This window comes from Hyalella azteca, unplaced genomic scaffold (genome assembly GCF_000764305.2).
Source record: "Hyalella azteca isolate HAZT.00-mixed unplaced genomic scaffold, Hazt_2.0.2 contig17082, whole genome shotgun sequence".
NCBI lineage: Eukaryota > Metazoa > Arthropoda > Malacostraca > Amphipoda > Hyalellidae > Hyalella > Hyalella azteca.
This window is the reverse complement of record NW_025946882.1, coordinates 57,498-82,382: the sequence shown is the minus strand read 5'-3', so window position 1 is coordinate 82,382 and position 24,885 is coordinate 57,498. Positions and strand designations below refer to the sequence as shown.

General features: G+C 39.7%; 1 protein-coding gene across 1 annotated transcript; it reads right to left on the bottom strand.

Annotated features, from left to right (window-relative positions):
• Positions 1-20,657: 20,657 nt before the first annotated feature.
• Positions 20,658-22,412, bottom strand: LOC108665069 (lisH domain-containing protein C1711.05). Its single transcript, XM_018151786.2, has one exon. It carries the CDS (start codon positions 22,277-22,279, stop codon positions 21,296-21,298), a length of 984 nt encoding a protein of 327 aa, XP_018007275.1. The 5' UTR covers positions 22,280-22,412; the 3' UTR covers positions 20,658-21,295.
• Positions 22,413-24,885: the final 2,473 nt, after the last annotated feature.

Genomic DNA, 24,885 nt, shown 5'->3' with positions numbered 1-24,885 from the left:
TTAACTTATTGTTGTCATTAGAAAGAAGAACTTTGGGTGAAAGTAGAACGCCTCTATTTGTGCCTGTTACCGAATCAATAGAATGCGCACAATATACAGATGTTGCTATATGAATTCAATAAACATATAATATTGTGGAGATGATGTGTAGGATTAGGGATTAGACACGAATGTGTCGCCGTTAATTAGTAGTAGTGTGCAGTCAGCGTAATAATTCGCTCGTGATGATTTGCTAGCTTATTTTTTAAGATGAAAATTGATGTGAAAACATTTCTCGAAAATGACCTATAGGCTATGGAGATGGAAACTGATTGTCATTTCGTTGACTGAACAATTGGTGTAGTTTAAAATTCTGCACTATTATTTTCAAAATAGTAAAATGATTTCAAATTCATATGAAAAACGGATCCGTAACAAGCTAGTCAAGACTCGGGAATTTCGCCGTTACAAGACAATCAACTGACCAGTCCACATGTTGATATCAGCGCATTCGTTGGACCTGGCTGTGTTACCGCCTTTTTTTTAGCAACGGCTTCTTCTACATTTGAGTGTTGGAAAAAAATAACTTCCTGCGGAAACAGATGCTTCGATCTGACGGTTTAACTGATCAACAAAAACATTTGCATCACTACTCAACGAACCACATTACATCATGTCGCTTGACTCGTCGTGTAGCATAAGTAGGAGACCTGAGTGTATTCCTAGTTGTTGTTTGCGTCTACTGGCAGAAAAAGAATTCAAATACTCGTTCAACAATGAACTGTCACATCTTAACGCCTACGTAAGTTGTGAAACTAAGAGAAAGAGTAACTGCATTACCAAGATAATAAAATCACGACAAAAAGTCCTGAATTAAAACCTAATGTTTTACTCGGCTGAAAATCATTATTGATAAAGTGTGTTACCCGCAAACATCTTCAGTTTAAACAATCTCAGCATCTGACAATCCGCCAAATTAATGTTATATTTTTCAAGATGCTAATGATAATTGAGTGGTATTTAGAAGTCGTGCTTAAGGCATTAACCTCTCAATGATTGGCAACTTATCCAGTCGACCATGTCTGGCCGAGACCTAGCCTGCCTGTGTGACTCATCTTGTCCTCTAGTGCCTCTACACTTCTTATTGATTTATTGAACTTATTTGCTCAGGCCGCCCCTGCGCCTAACACTGTTCTTTTGGCCTCGGCTTCATTGTGAGGTTGCGAGTTCTTTCTTCATGACGCAATTATAGGCAGGAGGGAGACGTCGAGCAGATGAAAGAAATAAATTCTATTGTGCAGAATTCACAAGAAGAAGAATAATATTTATGTAGTTGTGTATTTAAAGAATAAATAAACAAGGGTTACATAAGTATAATAAGTCTCACTTCACTCTGTGTTTCGTAGAATACGATATGAGCAATCTTGATAGACATTATAAAAGGAACGCACTCATAGTTCATAAATGCATTATTTCTTCACGGACTCCATTAAGTTTTAAAACCGGCTGGACAGCCAAACTTTAACATATCTTACTTTTGTTAACTAACTTGTTTTGAATAATTTATTTCTTGGAGTATCTCAAAGCAGACAAAGTGCAAGCGGTCGAATAATAAGAAACAAGTGCAGAAATGAAAACATTCCCCTCAAGCTCTTGCCCTTGGGGTATCTCAAAGTGCAAGCGGCCGAACAATAAGAAACAAGTGCAGAAATGAAAACATTCCCCTCAAGCCCTTGCCCTTGGGGTATCTCAAAGTGCAAGCGGTCGAACAATAAGAAACAAGTGCAGAAATTAAAACATTTTCCTCAAGCCCTTGCTCTTGGGGTATCTCAAAGTGCAAGCGGTCGAATAATAAGAAACAAGTGCAGAAATGAAAACATTCTCCTTAAGCCCTTGCCCTCTCTTTTTTTGGCTGTTCGTCGCTCCGTCTCCCCCTAATATCGACCTGTATCGTCGCCGCCACACAAGAATCCACGATAATCGATACGCTGATTCGACCGAGTGGGAGATCTTGCCCCTCGCGGAGGCGTGTAAGGGGTGCGTGCATGGTGGAGTCGCTCTAGCCATGATTGTCTACTTATGACTAGGTAGTAGGTAACGGTAACGCCTTGGTATCTAATTTATTACTGTACAGCGGTGCGATTGATCGTGTATTTTTAATGGTTTCATGAATGTTTTATTTTCTTACATTCTCGAGAATGTTTTAATTTTCTTACATTCTCGTGCTGCTTTTGTAATTTATGGCTTCCATTATAATAAACCTGGCAATATATGAGAAAAACAATGCGGTAAAGGACTCCGAGAGTGTGTCATTTTTTTTAATGCATGTTACTTATCCTTATCAGCAATTGTTATTCATGTTGATTAATGATTAGGGTGAAGATTTGCTGGCTGGCTCGAAGATGAAATAAGAAAAGCCATTATTCATCTTTGATCATACAATTGGTAAACTCTACTGTATGAATCTCAAAATAAAACAGCAATAATAGCTTCGGTTCATTCTACGTCAGCCAGCAAACGTTAAACGTGTTCCAACTTGACGTCCGGCAGAATCCGATACAGCTGTTGTCGTACAATCGTTGATCACCGTAATGCGATCAACGTATTACACTGGAGATTCACGTACCTGGGTCATTACTTAGGATGGTTTCTCCTTCATCGCTATGAATCTTACTCGTCCATAATTAAGGACGTATAACCAGTGTCAACATAGTCCCAGGGATTGTTCTATTCTCTCACAAATCCGGGGGCCACCAAAGGCCAGACGCTGATCAATGCTTCCTCTCCTCATCCCACTCTCGTGAGTATTGCTTATGTGTGGTAATCGCGTGGTCTTGCTAAATTTCTTCCAGAAGCTCATAGACATTCTGTGGCCACGAAATTCATTAAGTTACTAATTTTCTTTTTGATTGACAAATATGTAGTTGTTGCTAAAGTCAATTGAGGAATTTGAACGAATAAAAATTTAACTGCAGAACTTTAGCAGTTTGTCACCCTTCTGCTGGCAGAGTAGAACATAGAGCGCGTTTTCATATCTCACAAAATGCTGTTTACCAAGAATGCTGCCTACTTTCTTATGTTCTAATTTAACAAAACTAAACACAAATTTTCAATTGCATCCAAGCACAAGTGAAGTGTTTTTAGCACCACTAACAAATAAACGCATTTCTGGCCCGCACAATGAAGTTTTTATTTCAGGGCTGCACATTACGGTAACTTCTGTGTCATTCCTTGTACCTACACTTATTGAACAAATGACGTGTTCGTTTTAAAATCGTCTTCTAGGCTTCATCCTTGGCTTATAATTATGGCGCGTGTGCAGTAAAAGCATGATGAGCCTCTAAGCATTTCAAGAGTGAAGACTTTGGTGGTAAATGATGCACATGTGTTACACAGTGGGTTTGGTGGCAAATGCACATGTGTCACGCAGTGGGTCAGCATCACAGTCAGGCCGAGATGAAACACTGTTAGGGTGTAAGTAAGGTAGGAGAGCAAGTGTTCACGAGCAAGCATAGTCCCAATTAATGAAAGTGCCCATTTCAGACCTTGAATAATTTACGTATCAAGTCAATTCCAATGATAATTTTTAGCGTGGCTTTAACTTACTCACAAGATCGGAAATGGACATGATCGATTAAACCCTAAATTCTTCTGTTTTGTGAGTGAGCTGTTCACCGATTGGTTTGTCGTTGCCCCAGTTCAAGTAGGACAAATTTCACGACTTAGGCTCGGTTGGTCGAGCACATTGCATTTGTAAGCGATTAATTCTACGTGCCTGGCCAAAGAAGAGGTGTTAGATGCACCTTATGAATATTTACTTATAACGAAATATATAGCAAAGAGCTAAAATAGAATTCATGACTTAGCAACCGATGATGTGGCACATCAGCTCCACGTGCGTGAAGTATGGCACATTGCAGCGTTCACCTTGGAGATTTGGCGCCACTGCCGACAGCGAATCCCTCCACCCGATCGTTATGAAGACTGTAGGTACTGCGCTGAAGGTGAGACCGATTAGGCCGTCTGCTAGGCATTTTTTTTGCTCTCGTGCCTCACATAGTGTTTGACGTTATGCTAATACAATTTGTCTATCACACTACGACCTTTTCGTAGTTTTCATGTTTAGGGGATGCGGCGTCTGTGAAATCGGTAGCTTGGCTAGCAATTAGGTTGAAGGTAAGACAGAACGGGGCAGGGCGTCTGCTGGTTGCTGTTTTTTTTTTTTCGCGGTCCTAAAGTGGCTGAATAAGCTCAAATAATTATTTCTGCAGGATGAAATACCACAAATGGGATCATAATGACCGAGCTTGTCCATATCACGTGGATATTGTGGTATACCTTTTAGCAGATCGATATTTTGAATCCGATATGTTGTTTCGAAAATATTGGAAAATATTTTGGAAATATATGCAATCAAAATTCTTAAATTTAATCAGTGTTGATACCGAAGTGAATTAAATTGCTGTCATTTGACTCCGCTTTCAACATTCATTCAATGTGAGAACCTCTAACCTATTCTATATTTCGATATTTTTGCGTATTAACAGTCTGGCACTGGGGAAATATATAGTGACCACTATTGAAGCTCGTATCCACGTTCCCCATACAGGCAGGATATCATGAGCCTGAAATTGTGTTTCAGGTTTTTTTAATCATGCGGCATCACATGACCAATGTGTTAAAAAAAAATTCAATCTGACGCATTAGCTTAGTTAGCTATGCTTGCTTGCCATAGACCGCCGACGCTTCGCTTAAGAGGCCCGTTCAAGGCGCTCAGCCGCGGTAATCGTCTATGGGTATTCTTAACTATGAATTCGACAGATAACTCCCCTCATAAATAAGATAAAAATCTGAAATTTGGAATGCTATCCTGGCTAATTTTTTTCAATCTGTGGATATTAAGATAAATTATATAAACTTTGTATTACCTTGTGGTGATCTGGGTGAATTGTGTTGGTCTGGGTGAGTTGTGTTGATCTGGGTGAGTTGTTGTAATCTGGGTGAGTTGTTGTAATCTGGGTGAATTGTGGTGATCCGGGTGAATTGTGGTGGTCTGGGTGAGTTGTGGTGATCTGGGTGAGTTGTGCTGATCGCGCAGCAGGGCTCAGAAGGACCCCGGAAGAAGTTAGAGCGCCATCATGTCGCCTCTGGCTGCCCTGACGAAGCTTGTCAAGGACTCGGACAGTGTGATCTCTTCCTCGGTGTTCAATGCCCCAGCACCACATTCCTTAGCATCCTTTTCCCTAGCTCCACGTCCCCAGTACCCCATATCATAATAACAAATTCCCAATTCCAGAGCATCCCATTACCCGCCTTTTCATTAGTGCCCGATTCCAAAAGTACAACACTCTGTTTTCCAGGGCACATTTTCCAGAACTCCATTAATCAATAATCAGTACCCTGGTCCCCAGCTCCCCATTTCCCAGCAGTCAACACCCTGTTCCCGACGAGCCCATTCTTCTACACCCGATTCCCAGCACTCCATTCCTCAGTCCTCACTTGTTCTCCAGCTTCCTGTTCCAAAGCCACATCCTTCCCCAGCACGACAATCCTCAGCCCCACCTGTGTCCTCTCTCGTGCTCACAAATTTTAACTTGCGACGAGGTAGGCCTCCACTGCTATCCTGACAGCCACAAAAAGAATAATCACTCGGCTCTCGCCATCAGGAGTCCTTCCCAAGTGATTAGTAAATATGTCATCAAATATTATCTAACATGCATAGAATTTTTTGTATTCACTCTGCAATCCTCTGCCAATGATCGTGCCAAAATGTTACGCCACCATTCGTACGCGATGATCGTGCCACCATAATTTCGACTAAAGTCACTAAACTTTCCGCGATCACTGCCGAGTGTAACGACCGTGACCTACCAACTGCGTCTGCAGAAGCTGAAGTTTCGTGTGGACAGTAACCTGTTACGGGGGTGGGGGGGGGGGCGAATTACTTGCATTCTCCTTGATTATTCCTTTCATTAGCTTTTTTTCACGCCAAGATTGCGTGAAATATTTTTGATACATTTTAAATATTGTTATCCATACTTTCCTGACTTTCATCTCTCTCATTTCATTTTTCAATATAAACGTTTATACCATTCATAGTTCGGTTCTTGTAATACTTTAGTTCATGATACGCTAAGGTTTTATAATTATATTATCTAAAACGATTTATCAAACGTACTTTTACTCTTCATTGAGGGTGTATTTAAATTAACAAGTACGTACAGCCGTAACATTTTGCACCGAGTCTTGCAAAGAGAAGCTGGTAGTAAGCTGGTTCTTTGTAACAGGAAATGTGACGTTTTTCTCTGGTCCAGTCTGCGTGTTTAACTCTCATTCTTCAGCTGCTGAATGAATAAATCCGCGGGTTTTCGAAACCTCCTCATTAATATCTACACCCGAAGTCTTACAATAAATTATACTGAAATAAATATCCACGATCAGTCCTGGCATTCAGGACCAGTACTACCAGGACCTGGTTCTTCCTGCCGCGACTAGCTTTAGTCGACGTCCTTGACGATTCCATGGCGTGAGATTCTACCTTCCTCATGGCGAGCGCACCAACTGCACCCTCAGCTGTTACATGGTCTGGTACGTGGAATCGGGATACAGTACTCGCGTCTTTACTGGGTTGTACAAGCTGACTAGGTTTCTTATAACGTTCTAACTGGTTACAGTATTGAATAAGCTGTCAAAGCTGGTTAGATTTCTTGTAACGTTGTAGCTGGTAACAGTATTGACTAGCCTGTAAAAGCTGGTTAGGTTCCTTGGAACGTTATAGCTAGTTACAGTATTGACTAGGCTGTAAAAGCTGGCTAGATTTCTTGTTACATTCTCTCAGGTTTCTAGTAACGTTCTATCATTCGTTGTTTTACGCCAAGTCAATCTCTTGTAACGTTCTTGCAGGTGTTGACTTGCTGTAAAAGTCAAGGTTTATCGTAACGTCCTAATTAGCAGATTACAATATTTTCTGTGGTGTAACAGTAGGTTTAGGTTCCTTGTGAAGAGCAAGTTGTTTAGGGTGCCTCAGAACAGTAGGTTTAGATTCCTTCTGAAGAGCAAGTTGTTTAGGGTGCCCCGGAAAGTACCAGCCGTTTGGATTACTCTGAATTTACTTTCTGGTAAGAGGCTCTGCTAATTGTGTGGAAGTTCTCCATGTCCCCCCACTGATGGGGATTCTCTGAGCGAATCATTAAAAAAATTCCAATGTATAGCAAGGCCGTTGAGTTAATGTAGGTACGATAAATGGTAAAAAAACGTTTCTTTGTATAGTAGTCTTTATTTTTTTTTATTTGCAGCGCGATTTTGCTCCATATAGAGGAATTCCATGCAACATTTATATGCATTATTACTAAATGTTAGTTATCTTAAAGATACGTCATATTTTACTTCAGTTGAATTCATGTTTCAGAAAACATTCGGGTATTGTGGGTCAGCAGTCTGGATTCAGCCCTCTTTCCTTCTACTAACATTCGCAATCTGAGTGCAATATTTTGTGCGGTTAATTCAATGGTTATGTAATTTATCGCTCCAGAGTTTTCTATGTATCGTTAGAAGCTAACATACTCTCGGTATTAAATTTCCTAGAGTATTTTTCTCGCCAAAAAGTTCACTATCCATTGAGTTCAAAGCTCCAATTCAATATCTATAATCTTGTACGCATGAAGGTCTGATATATTTCTTCACCTTTCAGATTCGCCAACGTTTAAGATAAAAACCATGCCGTATATGATGAATGAATTAATTTGAACGAACATTTATAATCCTGTAATTCATGTCCTGCACTTTTCACTATGTTAGGGTTGGGTCAATCCAGTGTGGCAAATAACTTGTTGCAGCTGCTCATGGTCACTAATAATATCATGATTATAGTGTGCATTCAGTTCCATAGTATGCTTGGCCGTCGCTATGCAAAAAAGCCACTTATTTTTGCGTTATTCAGTATTCCTGTTTTAACCAGGAAGAATTATTCAATATGTGCACATAAATATTATATTTCAATATGATACGTGCACCGGTTTCTTCATTCAACATTATAATTCTATGCTGTATGCGTATCCAAAATACAGTTGGTTTTTGTTCTGCCGTGATGTTGGCCGAGGACTACCTAGCCCAAATGACGCTGGCAGCAAAGTCTTGGCACGTAGGTTGATTTCTATGTTTGGTGTCATTGCGTTCACCTCGAAGCGAATTATGGCGCAGCGCCAACATGTGCTAGCATCTAGGTGAGGTAGATCAGCATGCTTGGGGTATCTATGACTCATTTTTGTGTGGTTCTTCTCAATATAACATGGTCCACAGTCCATACGAACATTCGCTCGATCATGCGTGTGCGTTTTCGGGCGCGACGCTCGTGCAGCAGGGCTGCGTGTAAGCCATATCGCGCGTCGACACTTCCTTTCTATTAGTTAGGAAGTTTCGTCTACGTGCTTAGCATTTTTACCTTTAAATTCAATTGTCTCTTATTTGATCAACAAAGGAGTTGTTGGGTAATCGACTGGTAGCTGTCAGTATCCAAGTACCTGCCCTATTAAATCTGACAAAGTATCAATGATGATAGTCCTGAACACTGCATCATATTTCTTGCAGCGCGCCGTATGCTATTCCAAGCTCTGTAATTTATTCTGCCTATTGGTAACAATCTTTCCATCAAAAAAGGCAATTTTCTCACTATACAGATTTTTGCAACATCACTATTTACTCTCGAATTCTCGACATCGAATTTAGAATTCGCTGCTACGCACGTCGATCGATCATAAATGAGTAGAATTTTCATCGAAAAATTTCACGCAATCTTCCATTATTTTCGTGTCTTTTCTTCTAGTTGACGTGATATATCTTCAATTAATAAATTTTTTAAATCCGTCATATTTGAAATTAATCCATTATGTCATCTTTAAGCATGGCTCTCCTCGTACTCTTTGATATTCCGAGTCTTCCTCTACGAGATGCTCTTATTTGTAGAGCGGGGTCTGCGTGAAGACGATCTGGCCATCGCCCATTGGTGAAGAAGCTGGTTTTCTCCTCGGTGGACGAACCGGTTGTTTTACCCCTTAGGTGTTGAAGTGAGGTCAACGCACGACTTGTTCTTCTCGTTGTTCCTGTTTTAAGGATTACCTTTTAGTGATACGATCTTATCCGAATTGTTTGAACTTTGAAACGCCCAAGTTTTGCCATCAGGTTGCCCTCTTCTTATCGTATTAACATTGTATTCAAATTTTTTATTTTTTTTTTCGCGCATCGTTTCAAGAGTTTTATCGGTGCCTTAAACGTTTTCCGTATCAAGTATTATTTCATATGAATCCCTCACTTTGTATTTATCCATTCCATGGCGTTGAAAATATGAAATAACCATCAAAAATTAATTACGAAGAAGCTTCATGGATAAAGCAAATTGAGAGTGATTTAACCTGATGACCTGAAGCTGAATGCCTAAAATTGCCTATACAGTATGGCTGAAATTTGAAAGCTCAAGATAAAAACCATTCGCAAACTTCTAAAAAATCTGGTCCTTAGGAAGAACAGTCCACAAAGAAGCCAAACTGATACGAGGGTGTATAATATATTTTGTCTGGCCTGATCCTGGCTTGCAGAGTCGCTCCAACAACTGACGCCGCAATTGCTGTGTCGGCGTAACGGTGGTCAACGGTGCGCAGCCTCTCAGTCTGCCTGGTTAACGGGACTGCATCCACACATCGGACAATTCATCAATGAAGCATTATAATTTGATCCCAACAACCATGCAATGATCTCACGGGGGGGGGGATCGTCCCTGTTTTGAACGAGTCATGATCTGCGTCACATTTTCCAGTGAAAAATTTATTTTTTGATGTCGACGAATAATTTTTTAACCGGTATATGTTTTTAATGCCATACCTTACAAATAAAAAGTATCATGAATTATTTTGGATCGCAAATAAGTACGCAATAGGTATAAATTCCGTCGCTACTATTCTCATACTTCACCACCCATTGTGGATCAGATTTTACCTAGAACATTGTTTGGTCTTTGGCTCCATGGAGTGATGAATGTGTGGAGGGAAATACTAAGATATTTAATTGCCAAATGCTAATGTATATTTGCTCTAGGTCTAAGGGTTACACAGTTTGTATTTTCTTAAAGTTAGTATGAACTTTAAAAGATCCTCGCCTAAATTTTGCAAGTTTTCGACGGTGCGTTTGCCTGTTTGACCATCATTCACTTCGAGACTGAGCAAATAGGTTAGCTCGATCTGTCATCGCGAAAAGGTAATGCAGGTAATGACTCGGGACGTAGGAAAGCCTGGAGTTGCAAGTAATGGCCGTCAGTTTTGCGAGTCTTATTACTGTCAAGGCTCTTGTGGAGAAGAAATTCTCACTGTAGGTTCGGACTCTCACAGGCTCTCATTGCAGTTAAGATTCTCAGAGCTTAAGATGCTGTGCTCTCATTGCAGGTTAAGACTCTCAGTGCTCGAGTTGTTGTTCTCATCGCAGTTTAAGACTCTTACGACTTAGGATTCTCTCACTGCATGTGAAACGTCTCACGGCTCAAGATGCTGGCATTGCAGGTTAAGACTCTGGACTCCAAATGTTCTCATTTCAGCTAGGTAAAGACTTTCAGGTCTCAAGATGCTTGCATGGCAGGTTATGACTCAGGGCTCAAGATGCTCTCATTGCATGTAAGGCTCTGGGGGATAAGTAAAGAGAGTTTCTAATCACGGGTACATGATTGCCGAGAGAGATGATTGCCGAGAGGTGTTAGAAGCCAACGCCCGCGTATTGCTAGTAATAGTCGTAGTCGTCGTCGACCCGCTCCGCTGTCTTCCCTTCCCGCCCACTCCTCTTCGCGCTCGCTCAGCCGGAGTACTTTCTAGAGCTTGGAGCAGCTTTCACGCTGTTGCCCTCCACAACCAAGACCCTCGGTGCATGCATCATTGTTTTGCACAGTGGTCAATTCACCTCTAGTGGATTTTGTTTGCGCCTACGGTAATATTCCGCAAGTCGTTTCCTCATTTATGTGGGTGTTTTACTTACATATTATCCTTGCTGAGTTTTTATATCAGCGTAATTTCATGCTGCTGTCTGTATTCCTGCAATTCCACTCGTAATTTATATATTCATATTCTATCCCACGCATTGTTTTTTCCTCAATGGGCAAAATACTACATGTCTTATTGATACTACATGGTACGTCTTGATAACTCTTTCTTGCACGTTTGTTTTCTGAAATCGATTGTATACTTCCTCGCGGGTACTTTATTATTTCCGATTTCGGAATTTAAAGAGGTATGCTTATTTTCTTTATTGCGTTCGTGATTTTCCCGCCCGCCCACTGGTTGTTATTTATTCCAATCTGCCGTCTTACTTCCTATCTTGTCTGTGTGTTGTCAACGTTACTATTTGAACACTGTTCATTGTCTCATTTTTTTATCTACAATGCTCGTTATATTATTTTAAAAAATTCACTCACCAATCAATGAAATATAATTTCACTCACCACTGTTGGCGACTATTTTTCTTTGCCGAAATTGGGAAACCTTAAAATTAACTGCAACTCTTTCCATAGTAATTTAGATGTGATAATTCATAAAAAAATCACATATTTCAATATGACACTTTTTCACATGTTGGTAAAAGCTTGTGATAGCCTAAGAATTGTTCACGTAAAGTATTTTAATCCACTGTTTTCGGATCAGAATTCTGTTCTCGCGTGCTTTATGTTCACAAAATTATTGACGTTTTAAGTCCAAATCCATTGATCCAGACCGAAACATTATGCATTTACTTCGTCAATCTATCTTTACGAACCGTAACGTTCTATAATTAAAAAAATTCTCTCTAACATCATAACAGCCACATAAAGAAATTGTTGTATCGGTAGTCAAGATTTCATATTGCGAACGCGCTCGACTGGGACACAATTCTTGCAGCTCCTTTCTGCCGTCTCGACTGAAAGCTTCGAGCAAGTAACGGTACTCCTGTAACCTATAACAGGCTTCCTGCTGTGTGCTGTGCACCTCCTATAACAATGATGCTTTTAATTTACTCTATTTGGTAACTTTCAGTTCGACCAGACATTGCGGCGATTTGCGATCACGATTATAATTCAAACTACAGGGTTCAATTTCCGCTTGGAAAATTAGGTAAATACAGACACCCAGTCCGGCCTGTTCTGCCAACGGCTCATCACTATAACGCTGCGTACCAAACAGTTTCATTATTTATTTATTCATGACAAGATGGTCCCAAAAGCTTTGTACCGTGTAGCGATACAAATAAAGACGATTTTCAATGTAAATCCAGGGACGATACTGAGACGAGCCGTCCCGGACAAAATAGGAATTTATTGTTTTCCCGGTATCTAAAAATTTTAACGAGACCTAACGATACATAACTATAGACATACCAGTTAGCTCACAATGGAAAATTTAAACATTTACCTATCAGAATTTTTTAAAACAACTTTTCGTCAGTTTTAAGCATTTTGAGAACATTATTATGTGAACAGTGAAATGATATCCCCTATGCCCGTCTGGTGAATGAGAGCAAATTTTTAATGTAGAGAAAGCCTGCCCATATACCTCTGAGAGGCTGATATTCGAATTATAACACACATTCTTGCATCCCAATTATTCGTGAAACATCCATGTCGTTTTGTTCCTGGTACAATCTTTTCTTCGTCGAAATATTAGTGCGTGGCTGGTGAGCAGATACACGGGTGTGTTTGTATGTGCGGTGACCAACAGACTTGGAAAGCGACGTCTCAGAAAGAAATTCGTGCGCTGGCAATGCAGGCAACGCGTCCTCTCTAACCCTTGTCTGTATTGACCTGCAACTCTCATTTCTCGGCCTTTAGATATTTAGATGCGAACAGCTGTAGTGTATAAGTGTAGGTAGATACCAAGTGTATATAGTATAGGTAGAGAAAGAATCGAAATTGAATGTATAAAAAGTGTGTGAAAATCTGCTCTGATGGTACTATAAACTTTGAATAGGATCAAATATGATAGAATTTTCACAAATTTAGTCTCAAGCTCAGATTTTGCAACTAGTTGAGTGTTGCAATAGAGTTGCGGTGGCGACGTACAGGTAGTTCTTAGCCTAGGTAACAAATTACTGGTCATGGTGTGCGTTACAACCTCATCGTTTCCCGGATGTCAGGAGCCAATCACGTCCGGAGCTCGAGGTCACATGTACGTGCAGGATACGTGACGTCATCAGCAACGCTTATCCGGATTGGTCGGTGTCTTGCGGTGAGAATTTCGAGGAACAGATACAGAGGCTCCTTCATGAGACTTTACTGTGGCAAGTTTTTCGAAAAGGTCATGAAAGTCTTGATGTGGTATAAAATGCAAATCAGTAAATTAAAATTCGTACTGTGTAAATTTCTTCCACTCCTGTATGTATCCAATATAAGTTTCCTTAATTAATGTTGCCGTCATATTGTTCGTTAAGATGTGATAAAAAGTACAAACTATATTTTTATTCAAAAAATGCATGCCTTAGCTTAAATTATGTTGAAAATTGAATGCAAGGTTACCCATAAATCTCGGAGAGATAAACAAGCGTCAAAGATAACGAGTGTAGATCAACGAAACCTGGAGACCAATCGCTGGTTGCTTGGTGGCCACAAACTTACTTTTTTTTTTGCTTATTCTGGTCGTATTCATCAGGTGAGAGACTAGGGCTTGTTGATTGATTTAAGCACTGCATTTAGAATGCGTCATTCTTGTCTCATCGGATTGAACACAGACGCGCATCTTCATACATTTGTTTTGTCTCGTATAGGTTAGTAGTTCATAATTTCATTCATTTTTTCCGTTGTCAAACAAACAAACAAACAAACGTCACAAATGATCATTATCCAGCCGGAAAAATTTATTCATGTTACATCATGTTCTCGATATTTTCATTGTAACTCGCATGGACGTTTCCTGTCATGGTATATGCAACATACGAATAACTACTTCTCATGGGTTATCTTTGCTGTATAGGTTCACCGAGCTAAGAATTTTACCAGCATCAAAAAAATTTTCCTTTGTTTAGGTTTCATAACGGAACATCCTGACGAAGCTAGGACGGTAAGTTAGTATGTTCTAGCCCCCACTTAGAAAAAAGATCCTAGACCCACTAAGAACTTTTCAGGACCTGCATCGAAGGCCTTGGCTTTAGCTTGAGACAAAGCTCGAGCTCTCCCTGGTCTACCGCGCTGTTGCAGGGGATTTCCCACTTCCTTCACTTTGCCCATCCTATTTCCTGCAATGATCTCAAATATCGTGACGATCTGTATCTAAAATACCAGATGTCAAATTCCCATACATTCTTACAGTGATCGCAAATACAGGGTGACACAAAAAAAACAGAGCTCACTAAAAGTCTTATAACTCCTGAAATTTTATTCAGTTTGAAACAAAAATTCTATGGAATTATGTACAACCTATGTAGCCAACATCTGCAAAATCTCAATTCTATACCACAAAAACTCTTTGTTCTACAGCCGCTCAAAGATATGTTCCAGATGCGCGCCCCGGCGCTGCAGGCAGACTATAGCCGAAAATATGTCTCAACTGCAAATGTCTTTTGCTCTGTAGTCCAAGGCATCTCGAAGCTCACACGTGGTAGACTCTTAGATCAATCCGTCTTCTTAATGAATCTGAAACAAATAACAGGATTACTTGAGTATTGTGGAAATTATTCAACTTTTTATGAGCTCTGTTTTTTTTGTGTCACCCTGTACTATAATTGCAGTTGGCTGTTTGAGCGACGGTTTGGAACTCACTTGAGCGACGGAGTTGAGTTTACGTGTCTGCATCTCCTGATACCTACTTGCTTTTTGGTGATCATGCCTAACTTGAAATTTATTTTTAGTATTGCGTGCTCGAGTCATCCTAGAAATGTTTATCTATATTTATTTTGCACTCGTAACCCGTTGTTACATTCGTATGAAATTACACTCGGCTCACTTTTTGATAACAGCCCAGTTTGATGAAAATTATGTGTCATCAGTATTGTTAATATTATAGCTTCCAAGTCATGCTGACCTTATTGTTTCGACGAGCTACGACCAAATTAATCCTTAATTAGTGACGGCTTTGCTGAAATTTAATGGCCTTTTCTCAAATGTTTGTTCATTAGTTACTGTCCCTTAGGGAAATGAAACTTATTTTTGATACAACCTAGGACATCGCGGAATCCACGTGCATTTCGACCATTTGAATTGAATTGAACTATTTAACATCGGAATCCTTCGCGTAGCAACCCTGGTACAAAAAGCAACCAGCAACTGAAATATTAATTATTTAGTTCTTTCACTCTTGCATTGAAATTGCTATAAAAAAAACAAGGTAAGGCATGATATTGATTTCATAGCTTCATTTAATTATTTTATGTGGATATCATAGCTCCAGATATTGCATTTATGTGGATGTCATGGCTCAACCTGATGCTATGATTTTGAAAGCTCCATACACGACATGTTATTGATGTCGTATCTCAAGCTACGTACTGTATTATTACTGATATCATGGCTCCAGTCAAGTAAAGTGTTTGAAGTGACAGCATGAAGTGGTAAAATGTTCTTGAAGCTCCAAATTAATATATTATCTCCTATATCCCTTACATTCTTAATCTCTAGAAATCGAAGTATTGCTCTTAGATAAGAATTGTAAGCTGCAGTCAGACCTGCAGCTTGATTCCCGATACTGATTCATTCCAAATATATGTGCGATCTTTCATTAACCATTCATTGCTAGTTGTGGGGAAAAAACAATCACAAGATATAATTTTGAGACTGCTCGAAATTGCCAGGTGGAGTCGACGAGCGATGTGTAGAGTTTGCGCTGGCCAAGCCAAGCAAGGAAGGGGGCAACGAGACAGGATGGGAGAGGGGGATGGAACTGAGAGTTTGTTCAAGGTGTGTGCGCGGGCTACTTGAGGGTGGGATGGGGGCGCCACACGGTACGATTTAAAGATGTGGCATGCGCGCATTAGTCGTCACCCCTACTTCATCGAGCATTTTACAAAGATCATAGGAATTACGTCGAAAGGTAGGATAGTTCTAGAACGTCCCCTATGTTGATAGTTCAGTGTTGATACTACTTACTAGGTTTGTTGTGCTAAGTTACTGAGCATTTGGCAACACTGCAAGGCAAGAGCAGCAGATGGTCTAAAAGTTTCCCCCAATTCCTCCATGTCCACGTGCGTCTGTTTTTTCATAGTTTTTCTACACGTTTTCGCATGAATTTTGACATGACTCTTGATTGAGTTTGAAAACTTGCTGTTCATTAATGATCAGGTTCATTTTTTCATTTAGTATTATTTTCTTACCAATATTTCTTAATTGTCTTATTTTTACATGTACGTGAGTTGACAGATGCATTTGTGATTAAATTCACTCTCGATTCTGTCGAAATTTATACAATATCCATGCAAAGTTCGAAATCATTTCAGCACAACAAGTCGAGAACATAAAGAAAGATTATTTCATTATTTCTGGGCTCCATTATTTTGGCATGAACTTGCCAGTCTGTGACAAGCTTCCTATCCTGTGGCCTCCGATGCGCCAAGGACACTGCGTCCCATGACACTGCTTGTGCTTGCCTGCTTACTTCGAGTACCACAATCTATGCCACTGAGTCTCAGTACTCTAGGTACGGCCCAACCTAATGTGACATGCGCCTGACAAATTCAAGAATGTAAACAATTCCTTAACTACGAAATTTTGCTCGCACATTGTCCATGTGGCACCGCAATCTATGCTGTCAAGTCCCAGTACTCCCGGTACTGCCCAACCTAATGACATGCGCGTGACAAATTTAAGAATGTAAACAATTTCTCAACTACGAAATTTGGCTCGCACATCGTCTATGTGGCACCGCAATCTGTGCTATCAAGTCTCAGTACTGCCCAACCCAACATGACATGCGCTGACAAACTCAAGACTGTCAACAATTCCGTAACTACGTAGTTTGGCTCGCACATCGTCTCAGTGGCACGAACTTTCACCCGCACTAAGCGAGCCTTGAACCTTTGGGACCCTGGAACTCCTTCTAAGCATGTGCGTGGTGCTTGGGAGCATTGAACTCTCATAATTGGCAACCTCTACATGATTGGCCACATTTACACTTGGATTTGAAACTGGATTTTCAGCTTACGCGAGAACCAAATATTCCGTATTGCAATTGACATCTCTTTACCCATGCAATATCTTTCTAAGTTTAATGTAACTTTGAGGCAGTGGGCTCCATCTTTGAATGATGTAATGCGTGCATGATGGCTGATTGATGTTGATCACTATCATTTGTGGCTTCTGCTTCATGATAAGAGGTCGAAGCCACATTAGTATCTCCTACCACATGAACATCAAGATGTTGCAGTCACTATCCTTCCACATAAACATCAAGGCATTGCAGTCTCGTTCAATGTTAATCCATATTGATTAAACTCTTTATACATTCTAAATGAAGAAAATTCAATTGAACATCATAACACAAAATGAAGATAGAACTATTAATTAAACTAACGGAAATTTCTAAATTTCAGTATTTTGTGAATTCTTACATTTTAGAAACGCACCAAGAAATTGGAGAACGGCCGCTCTCATGTGATTTTTTTAAATTAATGAACTTCACCAAAGCAAAAATTTCCATCGTCTGAAATTTATGTTCTAAAAGCCGTAGGGCATATGAATCATGTGCCTAGTCAATTTTATCCGTTCTCATCCTTTCTCGTGCCGATTTATTTTTCGCTTGTTAAACTTAAGTGTATCGTGCCCTCGACGTTTGTTCGAGCCAGATGCCACGACAACTGTTTCGTAGAATGATTATAATAATAATAAGCCTTCATGAAAAAATTGGCTAGAAATGAACTGACGTACAGTGAAATGGTAGGTAAGCCTAGGCCTAACAATGCTTGATTTTTCTGCTCGCCTCTTCTCCTCATAGGAGGAGAAGGCACAGTTTGTGAATAAAGCCTCTCTTATTTGACGTCAATTGTTTTTTACTTACGATAGTTACAATCATTCCTCTAAAGTCTTGAACGTATCAGATTGCAATCAACTCTCGTAGAAATAATGTTATGAATGTGCACGTATATTTAGCAGCGGCTCGTCTAAATTGCGCAGATACTTCATTGCAACGACAGACCCTTGATACTTATAAGCTATGAGTGCTTTGCGACCGAAAAATCAAACCGAAGTACCAGAATTTTTGTTGGAATCCAGAAGCGTTTAGTTTTTCTTTCAACTGCCCACCGTCGTGTCCTTGCGACGCCATCTTTCTCCTACCTGGAGGCACTAAACCGTGAGGTTCTACATGAGGTGCACTTGCTTCGATTTTTCCTTGCATTTTTTTTTTGGATAACCAGTCGGCGGCTGACTTAATACAGACTCGCACACACCTTTCCTGTCAACACGCTACTACACACCGTTCATGCCGTCGTGTTACACTTGCCACTTGGTCAATGTAGACGCGAAGAACATTTTTCATGAGCGATCAAAACAGCTCCGTAGTCATCATGTGACGTGGTTATCGAACCCTAAAAATAATTTTTCTGAAAAGTACAGGGTTATTCTAAGTAATGGACCAATTTAATAAATTCGTATTCAAGTATAAAATTAGAATTATAATTTCTACACCAATGGAAAGAGAGTGATTACGTTTTTTAACGCGTTCAAATACGGAATTATCCGCTCAACTGGCATTATGATATCCGAAACTATTCGAATCGCTTTAAAGACCACCTGATCTCCCCCCATGTTACTATTTATTAAGAGGTTGCGTCAAGGAAGCTGTTTACGTCCCGCCTCTACCAGCAACTCTGTTTACGTCCCGCCTCTACCAGCAACTCTGTTTACGTCCCGCCTCTACCAGCAACTCTGTTTACGTCCCGCCACTACCAGCAACTGTTTACGCCGTTGGTGTCCTTACGACCCGCCTCTACCACAGCAACTCTGTTTACGTCCCGCTCCTATAGTAACTCTGTTTACGTCCCGCCTCTACCAGCAACTCTGTTTACGTCCCGCCTCTACCAGCAACTCTTTTTACGTCCCGCCTCTACCAGCAACTCTTTTTACGTCCCGCCGCAACTCCTGTCTCTTATACACATCTAGATGTGTATAAGAGACAGACTCTGTTTACGTCCCGCCTCTACCAGCAACTCTGTTTACGTCCCGCCTCTACCAGCAACTCTGTTTACGTCCCGCCTCTACCAGCAACTCTGTTTACGTCCCGCCTCTACCAGCTACTCTGGTTGATCTGAAGAACCGTATCACTGCTACGGTGCACCCAGTAACAGAAGATATACTTTCTCACCTGTGGGACGAGTTTCGCTACCGTTTAGAAATTAGATGTTTGTCATGAAAATGAATCTTTCTCTATCCATTGGTGTATAAATTATTTTGAATTTATACTTGAACAAATACGAATTTATTAAATTAGGTCCATCATCAGAAGCACCCTGTATAATAAGGTTTTCATTGATGAGCAGCCAGGTAAGCGAATGTAAACACACCGTCCTTATCGACACACTACGCTCGGTCTCTGCTATGCGCTCGACATCGTTCTTGCAACGCGCTACATACATAGAGTACGTAGCGCGTTTCGCTTGTCATATCAAGTCTGCCGTGTGATGTCGATGCACGGCATGACAATCGTGGATTGTACTTCCATTAGTTCGAATTATATTCGTCTCTCCCGCTTATACATTAATATCAGAGGAAATTTTTGCTACCTTTCCCTGATATTTTCCACGTAAATAACTAAAATGACTTGCATGACAAGTTTTCATAGCGCATGGGTTCTCCCAGATCGTCATCGATGGATGTATTCGCGCTAGCAATGACAATGGTAGCGAAGCCTTATAATCATAGCTATTACTAAAGTATCAAATAACTAATTTCTCATATTTCCAATGAATATTTTTGAAATGATCGTTGAAAAACTAGCAAGAACTTTTGGACAGAAAAGTACGTCGACTTGAAAAGCAAATAAAATTCCCTAGTCAGGGATGCAGCTAGGCTCAGAACAAGTGCACTACATTGCAAAGATTACTTTTCTTCTTAAATTTCATAATACAAGAAAGTTAGGGACGAAACTTCCTTTAGAATGCCTGTTAGGTCAACGATCGAGTATTCTTTTCCACGGCGGAAAAGGTTTCGTTAATTTTAACGGAAAAGAGTGAATCACGAGAAGCAGCTCTTCGTGCGATTTGGTTACTCAGGCGGATTTACCAGCCTGTCAGGCCGCACCACAGAACAGAACTTGTTTAGAATAGACGAATTTGAAGCTAAGTTAGAAGAAAATTAATTACAGCTTCGTCATAAATTTAATGACCAAGCAAAGCAAATAACAAGGTAAAGGAAATATAGTTCTCTTTGCAAATTTCGTCGTTATTCATTGCTAAATTATGTAGCATTTCGTGTCGGCCGATGGATTACTTTACATTCTACGATAGTAGCAGACTAACAGATTTGATTAATTAACATGATGCAAGATAATTAGGCTGGCCTTCAGTTAAACTGTTCAATGCCTAATTACCAATGGTTTTTGAAGGTATTCCACGAACCTGCTTCATTAACAAAGATGATAATGGCTATCGCTAATTCAATTTTTCCCCTAAGGTCAATATTATTCGTATAATTGTATCACGTCCTGGAATTTTTCAGCGGAGACTAGCTATCAACAGGGTAGCGAAACACCGGGTTATTTAGATTGCCATTTATTGACATAAATTATTTCTTCATATAAAAATATACGCTTCGATTAGGATCCGACATGACCCAAATCTAACTAGAGGCTAAGATTTAAATCGCTGTACAAGACTACAAGGCATACATTCTCTGAACGACACTTCAATTTCACATCAGCACAAAATCTTCATTAATTGCATTAAAAAATGGTCGATTGAGAAATAAAAATAGATATCTGAAAATTGAAGAATAGAAACCTTGACCATGAAAGGGAAGGTAAAAACATCTCAATAACTCAACAAAAAACATTTCGTGAACATAGCGTTCAGATCACGATTACACGCACTTCGGCTTTTACGGTGTATGTACTGCATTTTCTATTATAGCTAAATGATTAAAATCCAATTCAATCTCAACTTGAGTATTGTGCTGTCATTTATGCAAAGTGATTGACTAGCATTAAAAGTAAGTATTAAACCAAGGAAACTATAGTCAGGTACAGATGACTTATATACACACGAATTTATATTGAGCACTGAAATTTTCGCCAACTGATAGATCTGGGAAGCGTGACATACATCATCATTTCCGAGTTCCGACGATTAAACTACCAGTCAAGACAGGCACTTGGAGAAATCACAATAATTAACACTATCACGCTGTTAGTGCGACAGTGTGCGGTCCAGTTGGATGAATCGGAGACAGACAAAACTCCGACTGTTTTTGTGATTGTGAAAAACTAAAATAGGAAACGAGGGATGTTAATTGATCTACTTCCATTTCTTCGCAGTTATTAGATGTGTCCGATGATGCATCGTCGTCAGAATCCGAGTCTTCTGATGAGGACGAGGAACTCCTGCTGGACTTGCGTTCCGAGGAGCCGGCAGGTCGCTCAGCACTTTCAGTTTCGGGATTCGCTTCTAGTCTTGAATGAAGGTCCCCGCATGCGATGGAGATTTCTATGCTTGTTTTAATAAGTGAGGTCTCTTCCATCAACGCAGTGTCATTATTATTGAATTCAATACTAGACGCTTGAAGAGCATCGTTTGGAAACGATTTAGTAGCATCGATTGGCCGGTTACTGGCAAACGATTCTACTTTCAATTCGGATCGTAAGCGTTTAGGAAGAATTGATGACACTGCTGCAGCTGTTTCTTGGTCACTCACTCGTCTTCTCTTTCTCGAACTTTGAGATAAGCTGGTTGTTGTCACGGTTGAGGAGTTCGTCACAGACGTTACCGTAGTTGTCGTGTTAGTTGTATGCGTGACATTGTAATCTGTATTTGCTTCAGCAAGTGGCAATTTGCTTTGCTCACTCACGCATTCAGGGATTGCGACCTCATCTTCACGACACTCGGATCGGGAATTTTCCTTATTGTCTCTTGAATTCAGAGTGTTAACATTTAGATGTGGGTTATTTAAGTGACACACTGGAGTCACGGTAACCTCTACAGGTGCAATTTTTGCCACCCTTTCACGCTCTTCTTCGAAATAAACGTTTCGGGCCTTATGTAACACTGTGGCCACGAGTAGTGATTTATGTAAACTTGCGCCAGTTCGAGTAACTCGAGAGGCATTCATTTTCCCTATCGACACAGAAATCAACTTCTGCGCTTCCAAACTGGTTGCAGAAAACATGTTGATTGTTTTCTTGCAATCACTATCTACTTGAGCACGTGCAACGGTCTCGTGGCGATAGCTTTTATATTTCGCACAATCACGCACGTAACGTGTCAAGTACTCAACGTCTTCTGCCAGGGAGGTGAAAGTTGGGAGCCTTTATACGAGACCGGACTTGACGTCATGAGGATAAGTTGCCGACTACCCATTTGTGATTAAAAACAATGACCAAAAAGTTCGCAGCTCATTCATCATTTATTTCGTTAATCTATTTTATGCATTGAGAAATTATGAAAAGTTGAAAGTAGATCAATAAATATGGTAATGTTATATGAATTAATTGATAAAAATATATGAGCTTAAGCAACAAGTTGGCATCACTGATTTGGAGCGCGCATGCGCTGTGTCTCGCAATGGCCGTGAATTGGATCCCGTTACGAAATGTTAAATTCCACACATCTTCGGATTATAGACAGGAAGCAGTTAAGATATGAATTAATTATATAGAAAAAATGACTTAGGAATATTTGAATTAGTGAGTGCTTTTTATTTTCTTATATATTAAATTAAGAGAATATAGCTCGAAAGTGTCCATGAAACTTTCGAGACTTTTGTTGCGACTCCTGGCAACTCATCGCTTACTCATACTAGCCTCTATCGAGCGTCAATTTATTGTACGAGGGATATGTTCGTATTTAGCACTGTGAATGCTCAAGGGCGGGAATGAACGATTAGTCATGTTCCCATTAAAGGAAACTGCGTATTTACTAAGCACTGATAGTCTGTCTATTCATGAAGCATTTTCAGAGTATGTTAACACTAGTTATAGAATTGTTAGAAGCATACTCTAATTCTATTCAATTGTCAGAAGTTAAAGGAATTTTTTTTTGTGTTTGAGATGACGAACATGAGTAGTACCGAGAAATAATGAGAGAAAAATAATACTCCTACCGCGAATGAACAGTACTGCAGATATAAATATATAAAGAAGTAAATGGGAGACGTTACTGCAAACACGTATGTTGCACGTGTAACAATCGCGTGTAATTCATAGGTTATACTATTATACATAGGTTATACTATTATTGTGTATTATTACTATATTTATACTATTGAGGAAGTAATCATTGTAAAATTAATTTATATTGTGGTTAATATTGATCAGTCATCTCCAATTTTCTGAATAATTTTCAGTAAATTTTTACCCATCATCATGATGCGACGTTATATTTTTGTAGGAGAGTGGGTTTGAAAGTTCCACGCTGAAAATAGGTAAGAAACCACATAGCCAAGCGTTTAATATTATCTAATTGTGAGTTTTTAAGTAAGCGACACAACTTTAATGAAAATAATTTTTTTTAATGCATCAACTCACTGAGGATAAATTTTCAACAAATTTGTTGTCATTATTGCGTAATCGTTACGAATTATTTACAGACGATTACTGTAATTGATTTAGTCACCTATTTAACGATGAGTATGAAATGCACCTGAGCCTGGTATTCATCATTGCGTTGGTCGCGTTTAGTCCACGTTTAATTTAAATAAGTTAGTTTCAATAGATGCGCTAAACTAATCTGCTTCAAGTGCAATTTTTTCAAGTCTGAAAGAGCATACATCGTAGAAAATACATGGTATTCCTAGAAATAGATTGTTGTGACACATTAGAGTGAACATCATCGTCTCTCCACATGACTTGGAATGCATTCGAACGCTTCGGTTAGAGTAGCGACGAGCTCGTGCGAGGCTAGCTGCGCACTTACCCCGTCTACACCCCTGTACCTGTGCCCCCATTTTGCCCTGCCGCCTCTTATTTGCCCTCCCCCCTTCTCTCTCTATTCTACCTCCAAATAGTCCCCACTACCGTGTGTACGTGATGTTGTGCTTTTCTATCATGGGGTGCGTTTTTCAGTCGTGAAATTGTAGCTTCTCAATGAAACTGCCTTTGCTTTGGCAATGAGCCGGTCGTTAATTATGACCGTCTCTGGTTTTCAGTTCTTTCATACTGTTATATGTCTTTCAGCAGAAAAAGTTTTCATGCGTGACTTGAAGGAACGAATATATTTTACGCGAACCTACGTGATTTGAAGCCGATTTTGTTCTTAGACGATTGCACGCTGAGTATTATCTGTGCGAAAATATTTTCGAATTGTGCAGAAGACTGAAGAGATTCAGCAACTGGCGAAAATTATTGTACAAATGTTTGAAAATTCATTCATATATATGAGACAATTAATGTTTTTATTATTCTCATCGCAGTTGTCGATCAAATATTTTTGAGGAAATACGAGTACAATACTAAATGATTGGAGTAGGATTCTCTTCGTAATCTTTAATAATAAAGAAATGGAATCATTTTGTTTTATTCTCTCCCGAAATTTTTTTTGAACGATATTGAGTAAAGAAGCGAATAAACGAAGATTGGTGTCTGTAAACAGTGGGCAACATTTATTCATGATTAATTGGATCTATTTATAAATGGTTACATAGCTGCGGAATTGGGTGTGTTTCAAACCTCGTAACTGAGTCTCTAAGTTTGAAAAATAATTACCATTAGCTTGATCGTACTCATGATTGCGACGACATGGAAATTCTGTGGCGATTTAAATATCTTTACTCTGTAG

What these genes read in the sequence shown, in the direction of transcription:
- LOC108665069 (XM_018151786.2), bottom strand. Translation starts at nt 22,279, where the DNA reads ATGTTTTCTGCAACCAGTTTGGAAGCGCAGAAGTTGATTTCTGTGTCG.